Here is a 12,522-nt window from a genome sequence, read left to right as displayed (position 1 = left end):
ACATTTGTTGCAGAGCACTGACAGGGTGGCTGTGCTTGGCCAGACCCAACTGTTTCGCAGTGGTACAGCCACAGCCCTGGATGTGGTACATTTTCTTAGGCTCTGCTGCAGGAGACACGGTGAAGGAGACTGCCGCCCCATGAAGGACCTGTATGTCCTGTCGCACTGTGCGGAGGGTTATGTCCTCTGGTTGTCCCTTGAGCCCAAGTTGCTGAGCAGCTGCATGAAGGAGAATCATGCGTTCTGATCCATCATCTAGGATTGCAAAGGTCTCCATTCCTCAGCAGGACCTTACTAAGCTTTAAGAAGACCTTACGGGCAGCTGGAGGCCTGTCGACATATAGTACTTCGTTGGTGTGGTTAAGCAGGAGTTAAGCAGCCGTTTTCAGCTTCAGTCTGATCCTGGGCTTTCTCAGGTCATTCAGGGAACCTCTCAGAGACCTTGTGAAGCGCCATTAAGTGACAACGGTTGCAGGTCTTACAGCGCATTTTAAGGTTGCATTCCCGTGCACGATGGTCTCGACCACAGCGCCAGCATCCGTTCTTTTCTTTAACCCAGCTTTCCTTCTGCTCTCGGGTTAGTCGCTTAAAGTTGGTGCAGTTGTTGAGTGAGTGGTTCCTATTATCACAGTAGGGACAGTACATCTTTACTTCACTTGGTTGTGTACCTGGGGATGTTGTCTCTGTGCCAAGAAGGACAGTGGTTGAACGGACAGCAGGCTTAGGCTCTCTTCGCTGGTCCCGGCCCTTTGCTGGGGGCTCCCTCTGTGAGCTGTCAGTGAACCTTGAGTTATCCTCTTGTACCTGGAGCTCATATTCTAGCCAGTCTGCCAGATCAAGCAGAGTGGGAATAGGGGTCCAGTGTGGGTGGATGTATCGACGGAAGCTGGATCTCAGATCATGTGGGAGTTTCCCTAGCAGCCTGGAGATATGTGAGCCACATTCCAGTTCCACCTCACCCAGCTGCTCCAACATACCCACGAGAGAGCGCACCCGCAGGGCAAACAACCTGAAGGCTTTGATGACCCGACTGGCGATATTCAAGCCATCCATTAGTTCGGCGATCCGCTGGAGAGCTAGCTGATGTGGCTGTCCATACTACTTATTGAGAGCAGCCATGGTGTCAGAGAAGGAGTATTTGGAACTACTGTAAGAGTCGGCGACCAATAGAGCCTCCTCTAACTTGACATGATCCATAAGAATCTGAAATTTGAATCTCTCTGTAGCGTCGTCTGGGAGGATGTTTTCCAAGGCCATTTACAAGGCCATTTTCATCTGTGAGAATTCTCTGGGGTTTGGATGAGTGAAGTCTGGTATGGTGGGAGTGGGACCCTTGTACATCCTTGAGTGGCTACTGGGAGAGGGGGGACTCTGTGTTCTATGGTGGGAGTGGTGCCGAAGATGGTATGGAGATGGGGAGCTCCCTAGTCTGTGAGAGCGGTAACAGCCTTGCTGCTGTGTGGCATCTGACCATCTATAGGACTCCCGCCTATGGCTCTCAACCCCAGATGGAGGTGAAGGGGGGGCATCCTGATAGCGGGGAGGGTGACCTATTTATTACCTGCTCTGGTCGTCCCAACGTTGGGCCAGGACTGCCTAAGTGTGCAGCCTCTCCAGGGGTAGCACTGGGTCTCTTGGTTCACGGGGCTGGGATAGGTGGGGGTCGCTCCACGGTTGCCTCCTGTATCCTTTGCCGGGGAGATGGCACAGGGTGTATGGATGGCCGGGATGGGTATTGCATCTGCTCCCTCTAATAGTGTGGTCTGAGATGATGTTCTGCATGATCCATTCTCATCCTCTGCATTTCGGACAGCAGGACGTCCTGCTGACGGCGGAGGTGTTCCATCTCCTGCCTCATTGGTGGGCTCCCACTGATCCCTTTTCACCCATGCAGCTGAGGGTTCTGCTGTACATTGCCACTCCTCTTCATCAGCTGTGTAGCTGCTTCGTGGGTGGGGTGTAGGGCTGGCCCCAAACGTTCGAACATTCGAATGTTTGTTCATTGTGTTCACGTTCGAACCTAAATTCAGACATTCAAAGTTCGACATTTTCATAATTTAATAATTAGCCTATGTATTCTTTTTAATCATTGATATTTGTGGATGGGTTAGGTTATTAAGCCCTGATAACGCATCATATTATAAACCATCTTCTCCAGGTTCTTCGACGCTGAGGTTCTCCAGGCCATGTGTGCTTACACCAACCACTATACAGCTAAGAGGCTGGAGGCTGGGAACAAGTTCATGTGGATGGATGTCACCCCAAAGGAGATGAGGCGCTACATAGGTCTGCTGCTCTACATGTCTGTGGTCCATCTCCCGAAGATCTCTGACTACTGGAGGCAGAACAACATCTTCAGCGTGCTCTTCCCTGCTCCCACCGGGAGCGGTTCCAGGCCATCTCCTCCAACATCAAGCAATCCAGAAGAGGATGCCGTGAATGACCAGTGCAGGGGCACTGACGACCATGACCTCCTCCAGCGGGTCAGACCTCTTCTGGAGATGCTGAGGATCCGGTGCATGTCTCAGTCTGTACCAACCAAGACGGTACATCTTGGTGGATGAGAGGATGGTTCCCACCAAGGCTAGGATCAGGACAAAGCAGTACATGAGGGCCAAGCCAACTAAGTGGGGACTGAAGTTTTTGTGCTGGCAGATGCCAACGGCTACACAATTGACTTCAAGCTGTAGCTGTACCAAGGGAAGTCGGCGGAGGCGTCGGGGAAGGGGCTGTCCTTTGATGTAGTGTCACAGCTTGTCAACAAGGACTTCCTCGGGTCTGGGCACATTGTCTACTGTGACAACTTTTACACCTCTCCACAGCTCTTCCGTCATCTGAGCGAGCAGGGTTTCGGGGCCTGTGGCACCTACAGGCAGGGGAGAGTCGGCGTTCCTACCACGCAGGAGAATGCACTGCACAAAAGGTCACCAAGGGGCTCCATCCGGTGGATTAGAGAGAATGACCTTTTGTTTGTGAAGTGGATGGACACAAAGGAGATCTCCCTGTGCACCACCGTTCACTCTTTCTACAGTGGGGAGACAGTGCTGCGCTGGAGAAAGACAGGTGAGGGATACCAGAGGATCCATGTCCCCAGACCAACGGTTGTGTCAGAGTACAATAAGTACATGGGCGGCGTCGATACATCCAACCAAATGTAATATTGAAACGTATGGTGACGCACTCTAACTTTTGAGCTACTAATTTTGCTTTTTTACACTTTTTCTAACTCGACGCCATGCCTACAGTTTTTAACCTACACAGACAATTATACATTGAAATGTTCAGCAAATTCTCAGGATTCCTACGGTGCATTATCTAAGTTGTACCATTTATAGTTTTCGCGACAGAGCTGTCTGAAGCCGACATTGAAGTGAATGAAGGAGGATCAGCATGTCAGTTAGGATTTGAATGAATGAATTTGAAAGGATACCCATATGATGACTGTCAAAGCTTTTATTTAAATAAAATGAAGCCTACCCATTGCTTTTCATTTGTTAATTTTGATTGCTAATAATTATGTCACCAGTACATTGATTGATTGGTGTAACATTCATTTTGCTTTCATTTTCAGACTTGTAAGGCTGCATAGTCTAAGTAGGCTAAAAATGAAAGCAAAATTACTCTTACACAAAAACCTGTTAACCCCTCTAATTACAAACAATTAGAAAATAACCATTTATGTGGGATATACTGTATGACACATAGTCGGCCTTATAGAGTAGAATATTGTGCCATATGGTAGCCATATTTTTAGGTGATGAATATGTGGCTGAGGCTAGAGACATATTGGGGACCAACACAGGTGTTTCAATTTATCTGATTGGCTCTACTACATAGAATCCTATGCAGTAGAACTAATTCATTCATTTGAAACACCTGTGTTGGTCCCCAAAATGGCAGGTCTAGGACTACATTTGAAACCCATGAATAGAGGGACTCACCCAACTGCTCTTTGACCCCCAGGAAGAGAATCAGGACCGATAGGAAGTAGAATGCCCCCAGGATCAGTGCTGCCAGCACATAGGCTCTCCTCTGGGGACAACGTTGATGGTTATCAATCAGTATTATCTGAGGTTATCAATCAGTAATATCTAAGGTTATAAATCAGTAATATCTGAGGTTATCAATCATTAATATTTTAGGTTATCAATCAATGTCTGAAAACAAAACAGCTGGTTATCGTATGTCAATGGTGAACCATCAGAAAACACAGAAAACTAGTCGAACACAGACAGACTACAACACACACAACAGGCAAATACCTCAAAGCCCTGCTTGTTTTGTAATCTCGGCTACATTGAAAATGAGGGCCTTTGTATTCCCGAGAAACTAAATAAAGGTTATGAATGAATGAATGTTTAGACCACTAGCGTCTTTAGACAGTGGCGTGCACAGACATTTTGGGGGGCAGGGGCTCAGTGAAAAATTAGGGCACCTTGCGCGGCGAGATGTTGACAGGAGGGGGGTGCTGACAGATAATTTGTATTTTGATTGTCGCGAGTTGTGGGGGGGGGGGGGGGGGGGGGTGCGGACAGAGTTTATTTTTTATTTTTTATTAAATTGTTGCGCGAGCTTAAGTATACTGATAGCTTAACATGCTGTACCAACAAATTCGACCGACATTGGTCGTGTGGTGGTCATCATTATGTTAAATCAATTTAAATCCTAGTGTCTAGCTTGTTAAGCAGGTTGGCAGTTGGCTAATTTATGCTCAGCTGTTTGCCGCTGTATGAGACTTCACAACAGAGACAAATAAATGCAAGTTATAGTTTTGCAACTGAGACTTAGGGGGCAAACAATACACTCGTTTCGTTTATGTGTTACCTGGCTGGTTAGCTATCATCACTCGGGCACTCTGGATGGGGAAAGGGCAGTGGAGGAGTAGCGCTCCTCCGTTTGTGTCCGCTTTTCGCGTTTACTGTTGACAACGGGAGGGAGGGGAGGGGCACGGATTTTGGGGCATTATTATTACACGCTTTTAATTGAGAATCGATCGATGTCACCATGGGCCACATACAGTAGGCCTACACTGTTAAAGAAAAAAAAAAGAAGTAACTTTCAAAAGGGCACTTGCCTTGTCCAGAGGGCAAAGGGCAGGTGCTCTAGCACCTCCTCGTGTCTATCTGTGCACATCCCTGTCTTTAGATATGTTTAGACCGCTAGCGTCTTTAGACATGTTTAGACCGCTAGCATCTTTAGACATGTTTAGACCGCTAGCGTCTTTAGTTTAGACATGTTTAGACTGCCATCGTCTTTAGTTTAGACATGTTTAGACCACTAGCGTCTTTAGACATGTTAAGACCACTAGCGTCTTTAGTTTAGACATGTTTAGACCACTAGCGTCTTTAGTTTAGACGTGTTTAGACCACTAGCGTCTTAACAAATGTTTAAACCACTAGCATCTTTATACATGTTTAGATCACTAGCGTCTTTAGATATGTTTAGACCACTAGCGTCTTTACACGTCTCAAAACAAGCTAGTTAGGGTCGTGATGGGGCTAGGCCCTCGTGACCATGTTGGAAGGAGGTACTTTCAAGAGCTCAACTGGCTACCAGTTGAGGCTAGAGTGACTCAGCTGAGGCTCAACATGGTACACAAGGTCATTAACCACAGGGCCCCAGCATACCTAAGCAGCTATTTCTCCAGAGTGGAGAGGAATCGCACAACCACATGACTATAGGTCCAGCTTAGCCAATCTGCTCCCCCTGAGGTGTAGAACCAAAATGGAACCAATGCTCATTTGCCTACACAAGAGCACAGGAGTGGAATGAACTGCCTTTGATCATCAAACAGAGCACAAACCAACACAGTTTTAAGGTGAATGTTAGGAAATGGCTACTAGCCAAAGTCCAAGAATAGACAGGTAGTGGAGGGAGGGATTGTTAGTATGTGTACATGTTGTGTTATGTAGTTTTATGTGTTTGTTTTAAGTGTTTCATGTTGAGACCAAGGACCCCAACAGAATTTTTTGCGCTATCCTTGAAATTTGTTTTTATGCATGACATGTATTTTAAACTGATATGTCGAATAAACTAAACTAAACTAAAGACCACTAGCATTTTAGACATGTTTAGACAGCTTGCGACCTTAGATGTTTAGACCACTGTTGGTAATTTCTGATGGTACAAAACTTCACAAGAGACCCAAGTCGTTCAGCCTATTCGGGTATTTATTACTGTAACACACTTAATACAGCTTCACAATGTTCTGATGTACAGCCCCCAGCCCAACTGGCTCATCACCTTTTATATGCAGATCTCAAATACAGTGTGCGTCACATAAGGCTTATGGCTTTTCTTGGAACTTACATGAGTAGATATTAATCATGTTATTGAGACATACTGTGAAATGGGACATTCCTGGCTAGGACACTCTGACCTGTTCTGTTGCTGTTCTGCTGTTCTCTCCAGTTCCCCTCAGATGAGCCAACTTGACCTTACGGCCAAACAACCCTCTAAACACTGCTAGTTTCCACAACACCACTAGCGTCTTTACTTTAGACATGTGTAGACTGCTACTGTAGTGTCTTTAGTTTAGATATGTTTAGACCGCTAGCGTCTTTAGTTTAGATATGGTTAGACCACTAACATCTGATGAAAATTGATGATTAGAGAAATGTCAATCTTAACACTGTGTAAGCTGTAAGCAGACTCCTGTTGACCTTTGGTCTTGAGGCTGATCGAGGGAGTCTCCATAGCAACCTGCTGTGTTATCGCTAAGACATTCCGCGGTCTGAGCCAACGAGATTACGTCTCCACAGCCAGAGGCCTTCAGGCATACACACACACACACATGGACTGAACTCACGGACTCAGAAACACACACACAAACACGCACATCACACGCACCCCACCCCCGCCCTCCTGCACTCCATCCCCTCGCCTTTCGCACCCCCACCCCCTTCCCTCTCATTACAGTAAAGTGCTGTCAGGATATTGGCCACGCCTGATTGTATGGCTGCTTGTCGAGGCTGGCTGCCTGTATGGTAATTCCCTCCCCCCTCCCCTCCCCTGGTATTGTAATTGCCTTGTATTTTGTTCGTATTGCATTTTGTATGTAATTGCCTTGTATTTTGTATGTCGCTCTTTCTTCCTTTTTATGTGTTATTTGTATTGTGAAGCGCTTTGTGCATTCGTGCTGTGTAAGGCGCTATACAAATAAAGTTTACTTACTTACTTACTAAGCTGTTTCTAATCATGTGTATGTGGCTCCTGTGTGGCTGTCCGAGGGTCACTGCAGGGTGGGTCACTACAATACCCAAGTTCTAGGCAGGAGACATGTCTCCCTCTCGATAGATTTGCATGCTACCTAGGCCAAGGGTGACATTCTCTCAGTGGTGCAAAAACACCAACTGTTTAGATATTTGGGCGCCAGGCGTCTCAGGCCTATTTTACAAGGCCGTATTTCGAGAGAGACAGTTTTGTCTAGAAGGAAGGAGGGGGGAACACCCCCCCCTCTCTAAGGGTCAAAACCACTGTTCAGTTTGCATATGCTTTGATTTGGGTCCAGACAGCATACAGAGGTCAACTGTACATTAGACTATAAGCCATCGTCTTTTGTATGTCAAACCTTCTGGAATACGTGAGAAGAGGAAAGATCCGCACACTGATTTCTCCCGGTCCACTTTATTGAGAATATCGCAACGTTTCGACTCTTAGGTCTTCATCAGGCAACTTCCTTGATGAAGACCGAAGGGTCGAAACGTTGCGATATTCTCAATAAAGTGGAGCGGGAGAAATCAGTGTGCGGATCTTTCCTCTTCTCACGTATGTACTCCAAGATCCAGCACCTGGCCTACTAAGGTTGCACAGCTCTTTTGCCCTTTTGTCTAAACCTTCTGGAATAAACAGCTTTTGCTTGTCGCTCAAATCCCGTGTTGGAGAGATTCATTTGGAATACAACTGAAAAGGAGACACTGGACTGTGTGTTATTTCGTGAGTTTGGGGTGCAGTCTTTTATTGTGATCAAAAACACAACGCAGAGCTTAATAAGGACAATAATAAAAGACATCAATAGTCAACACATCTTTAGACATGTTTAGACCTCTAGTATATTTAGATATATATCTTTAGATATATATTTTTGTGTTCCCGAGAACCTAAATAAAGGTTATGAATGAATTAATGTTTAGACCACTAGCGTCTTTAGATATGTTTAGACCGCTAGCGTCTTTAGACATGTTTAGATCGCTAGCGTCTTTAGTTTAGACATGTTTAGACCGCTAGCGTCTTTAGACATGCTTAGACCGATTTCCTCACAAGCAGGCTGGACTACTGCAATGTTCTACTATCTGGCCTACCAAATAAAGCAATCTCTAAACTACAAATGATACAAATGCTGCAGCACGAGTCCTCACTATGACTAGACGGAGGGCACACATCACACCAGTTTTAAAAACACTACACTGGCTACCTGTCAACTCTAGAATAGACTTTAAAATACTTCTCGTCTATAAATCTCTCCACAGTCACGCACCTGAATACATTTCAGACATGCTTGTCAGGTACATGCCCAACAGACCACTCAGGTCCTCAGGTACTGAACTCCTAACAGTTCCAAAAGCCAGAACCAAGAAGCTTTCAGTTTCTATGCCCCCAACCTCTGGAACACCTTGCCAGAGTACCTAAGAAGGGCCGAAACAATGGAAATCTTCAAGCGAGATCTCAAGACGTACCTTTTCAGCCTAGCCTACTGTACAATCACTAGCCAGGACCTAGAGACACAAAAAGGCAGCCTCCAGCCTGCCTGTGAATCCTCTGTATACATTGGTGTATATCCTGTTATGCACTGTGTGTATATTTAGATGTATTTTGTGGCATCCTCCCCGTGGCCAGGGGGCAGGAGGCTGCCCCAAGAATACACCGACCGGCTCCCCCAGGACGAGATACCCCAATTCACCACCAGGGACAGCGCGACCAGGTCATTGAAGGCATCTACCGGCCTTTTCTGGTCGCCACGGCAACCCTGCAGCCCAGATGCAGGAGATTGCGTGATCGAGCCCTGACTGGGAGAACACCAGCTGGGGCAAATCAGCTAACGAGCCAACAATGCCTTAAAACCCCAGTCAGGGAGGCAATGATCTGGCTTGAGACTCAGTGAGTATGACGAGGTAGCCTGGCTGACACACTCATAACCCCCCAACAAGACTAACTGCCTTTTTGTTTGTCATCCCCAGAAGTGAACCGCCGCATTCCCCACCTGGACTCTACGCAGGACGCCTGAGGAAGTCCAGGAAGCCGAGGGTTCCCGGCTGAGTTTTTGTTCACCTATTTTGGTTGCACCAATAAACGCGCAGAGGCGCTAAACAGCTCCCGGTCTCGCTCTCCCTGTTGTTCTCCAACCTACCTGCTCTGCCCGGGTGTCACAATATACAGATGCTGGTTGCCCTGCAACTGGCACGTTCTGTTTTAATATCTGTGTTGCTTTTATGGCTCTGCGTGCTACTAATCCTTTTCTGCCTCCCCTCTCCCTAGTGCCTCTATTTCTCTCTCTCCTACTTTCTAACCAGGTCCAGTGGATGCCCCACTGTCACCCGCAGACCACCCTGAGTCCGATAGATACCCCCGTGTCTGCTGTGTATGTCCAGTACAGCTACTAACCCTGTCGTCCTCCCTAGTGTCTCTCCCTCTTATACTCTATACAGGTCTATACTTTGGACTTCCCCTGTCTCCTGCAGGCCACCCTGTAGCAGGCCCTGGAGAACCACCACCCCCCCCCCCCCCCGTCCGTCCGTCCGTCCCCCGTCCTCGTCCAAAGGTCTACCCTATGGCTCCTGGAACGGCCCCTACCTCCCCATGATTAGCTCCTTCCCACTCTGTGCATTTAGTTAAAACACACACACTCACGCACACACACACAGACATACACCAGTCCTGGGCTCAGATCCCTTTCCCCTCACCCTAACCCGGGTCTGTATCCTTTTCCTACCCTCACCCTACCCCAACCCCTGCCTCTATCTGGACCCAGGCACACTCACACTCACGCACACACAGTAGTGTCTTTAGTTTAGACATGTTTAGACCACAAGCATCTTTAGACATGTTTAGACAGCTACTGACTTTAGTTTAGACATGTTTAGACCGCTAGCGTCTTTAGACATGTTTATACCGCTAGCGTCTGTAGTTTAGACATGTTTATACAACGGTTAGTTCTGGTTCTTCATTCTGATTGGCTGGAAGCCGTGTTAAAATACTTTGTAACACACACCTGGGACCGCCTATCATTCAATTTTCAGTATTAATGCGCCTACCATTTGATCCAATGCATTGTTGTTGTTGCTTGGCAACCCATTTGTTAGGGGAACTATTTTGCTCCACGGAATTGAGGGAATGATGCTTCGTTTTGAATAATTGTTAATATTTTACATTGCTAATTGATAATATTTTACATATCCATGTAATGGCGGTGGTGGGGGCAACGAGAATGCAGCTTCTAAAAATCTATTTTCTGCCACGAAACGGTTGTTTTCATCAATCTGTCTTGATGAATCGCTAGTTGTGCTTACATAGAGCATAACTGTTGTGGTTTTCACATGCCATGATCTTTAGAAACGTCTTTCGAAACGAAATAGCTTCCTCACTTGCTCCAGCACTAATGCGCACAGCGCGCAATCGTTGCTCCAGCACGCTGTGCGCATGCGTGCTAGAGCAAGTGAGGAAGCTATTTCGTGTCTAAAGACGTTTCTAAAGATCATATTACAGAGGCATGTGAAATACAACAACAGGCCTATGCTCTCTATGTAAGCACAACTAGCGATTCATCAAGACAGATTGATGAAAACCGTTTCGCGGCAGAAAATAGATTTTTAGAAGCTGCATTCTCATTGCCCCCACCACCGCCATTACATGGATATACTGGCTAGCGCTGGATTTTAAATTTCTTCTACAGGCCTCCGAACTACACCAAAGTGATCTCGGTGAGTCAAACGTCTTATAATATGTCGTAAATAAGGTCCAGGTTGTCAAAAACGAGCATTGTCCTTTAATTAGACCACTAGCATATTTAGACATGTTTAGACCGCTAGCATCTTTAGTTTAGACATGTTTAGACCGCTAGCATCTTTAGACATGTTTAGACCGCTAGCATCTTTAGACATGTTTAGACCGCTAGCATCTTTAGACATGTTTAGACCGCTAGCATCTTTAGCCATGTTTAGACCACTAGCATCTTTAGTTTAGACATGTTTAGACCACTAGCATCTTTAGACATGTTTAGACCACTAGCATCTTTAGTTTAGACATGTTTAGATCGCTAGCATCTTTAGACATGTTTAGAACAATACAAAAGGAAACAAACAAACAAAATTGCCCATTCGATCACATAATGTAAACAACATGACTAGCACTGTGGACTGAAAAGAATCAAATAGTTTATGGTCTCAATTATTCTCTTAGCTGGTTACCCTATTTACAGGCCTTATTTACAACTCTAGTAATGTAATGTAATGACTCATGACTCTGTGCCTGCAGGGTTCTGTTCAGCTACTGCAGACAGTGCACACTGTGCCAGGGTTAGGACCGTCCATGCTGATTCCATGCACACCGGAGCACAGAGGAACAGACCAGTCCTTGAAAAGGTTGCGAGATGTCACACTCTGGTACAACAGAGGAACTGATGCAACGGCCTTCACCACAAAGCCAAGTCATGGTGATGAGATGGAGAGGGAGGGAGGAAGCGAGAGAAAGAGAGAGGGGGGGGGGAGAGGGAGAGAGGGGAGGGAGAGAGAGAGAGAACCTAGTTCTAACCTCTCACCGTGTTCTGCAGGGTGTCAGTGAGGCGGGAGGTGTAGTTGTTGTTCTGCAGGCTGTCACTGAGGGGGGAGGTGAAGTTGATGCTCAGGTTGAAGGAGTTGATGTGGTTGACCTGGCTGCAGGCCAGAGCTCTCTTGGCGTGGAACGGCCCTACGATCTGACCCTGGATCAGAACTCCCGCCAAGGTAGCAAACACCTCTAGTCCCATCCCTACACACAGAGCAGGGGAGGGGGAGGGAGGCAGAGATGACCCAGACACAGATTTTCTTTTCTTTAGGTAAATAGTTTTATTCTAGACTCTAGACTGCTTCTTTGTAGCTTAGACTTTTGTAATTAATATTCAAATACTGTTTTATTTTAATCACTTACTAATCCTTATTTTACTTACTATGCAAAGGTGGCTTGTCTCTGAAGCTAAGAAAATCATTACTGGTAATGATGTTTTAATTTTTTAGGGCATTTCTGCTTTATTGGGATAGAACAGTGTAGGTGACAGACAGGAAAGGTGGGAGAGAGAGAGGGGAAGACATGCAGCAAAGGGCATGGGCCAGATTTGAACCCACACCGCTGCAGAAAGGATTAGCCTTAATATGGTAAGTGCCCCAGCCCATTGAGCTACCGGGGCACCCTACTGGTAATGATGTTTGAACTTTTATCAAGTATTACAAACTTGAAAGTGTGTGTGTGTCTGTGTGTCTGTGTCTGTGTGTGTGTGTGTGTGTACAGAATTCTGAACTTCGATACGATAGCAATTAAATTGACTCTCAGGGC

At 46.4% G+C, this 12,522-nt stretch overlaps 1 protein-coding gene across 1 annotated transcript in view; it reads right to left on the bottom strand.

The window, feature by feature from the left end:
* LOC311307271 (sodium-dependent lysophosphatidylcholine symporter 1-like) overlaps positions 1-12,522 on the bottom strand; it is a gene marked incomplete at its 5' end in the record, with an annotated part of 65,258 nt that overhangs the window by 25,581 nt on the left and 27,155 nt on the right. The window contains 2 exons of the mRNA XM_084436068.1: positions 3,942-4,032; positions 11,753-11,961. Coding sequence (XP_084292194.1) covers positions 3,942-4,032; positions 11,753-11,961 — 300 coding nt within the window. The remainder of the gene's footprint in view (positions 1-3,941; positions 4,033-11,752; positions 11,962-12,522) is intronic.

This window comes from Borostomias antarcticus, assembly GCF_949987555.1.
Source record: "Borostomias antarcticus genome assembly, chromosome: 3".
In the NCBI taxonomy this organism is placed as follows: domain Eukaryota; kingdom Metazoa; phylum Chordata; class Actinopteri; order Stomiiformes; family Stomiidae; genus Borostomias; species Borostomias antarcticus.
Note: the sequence above shows the minus strand (reverse complement) of the source record. Positions and strands in the feature narration are given on the sequence as shown.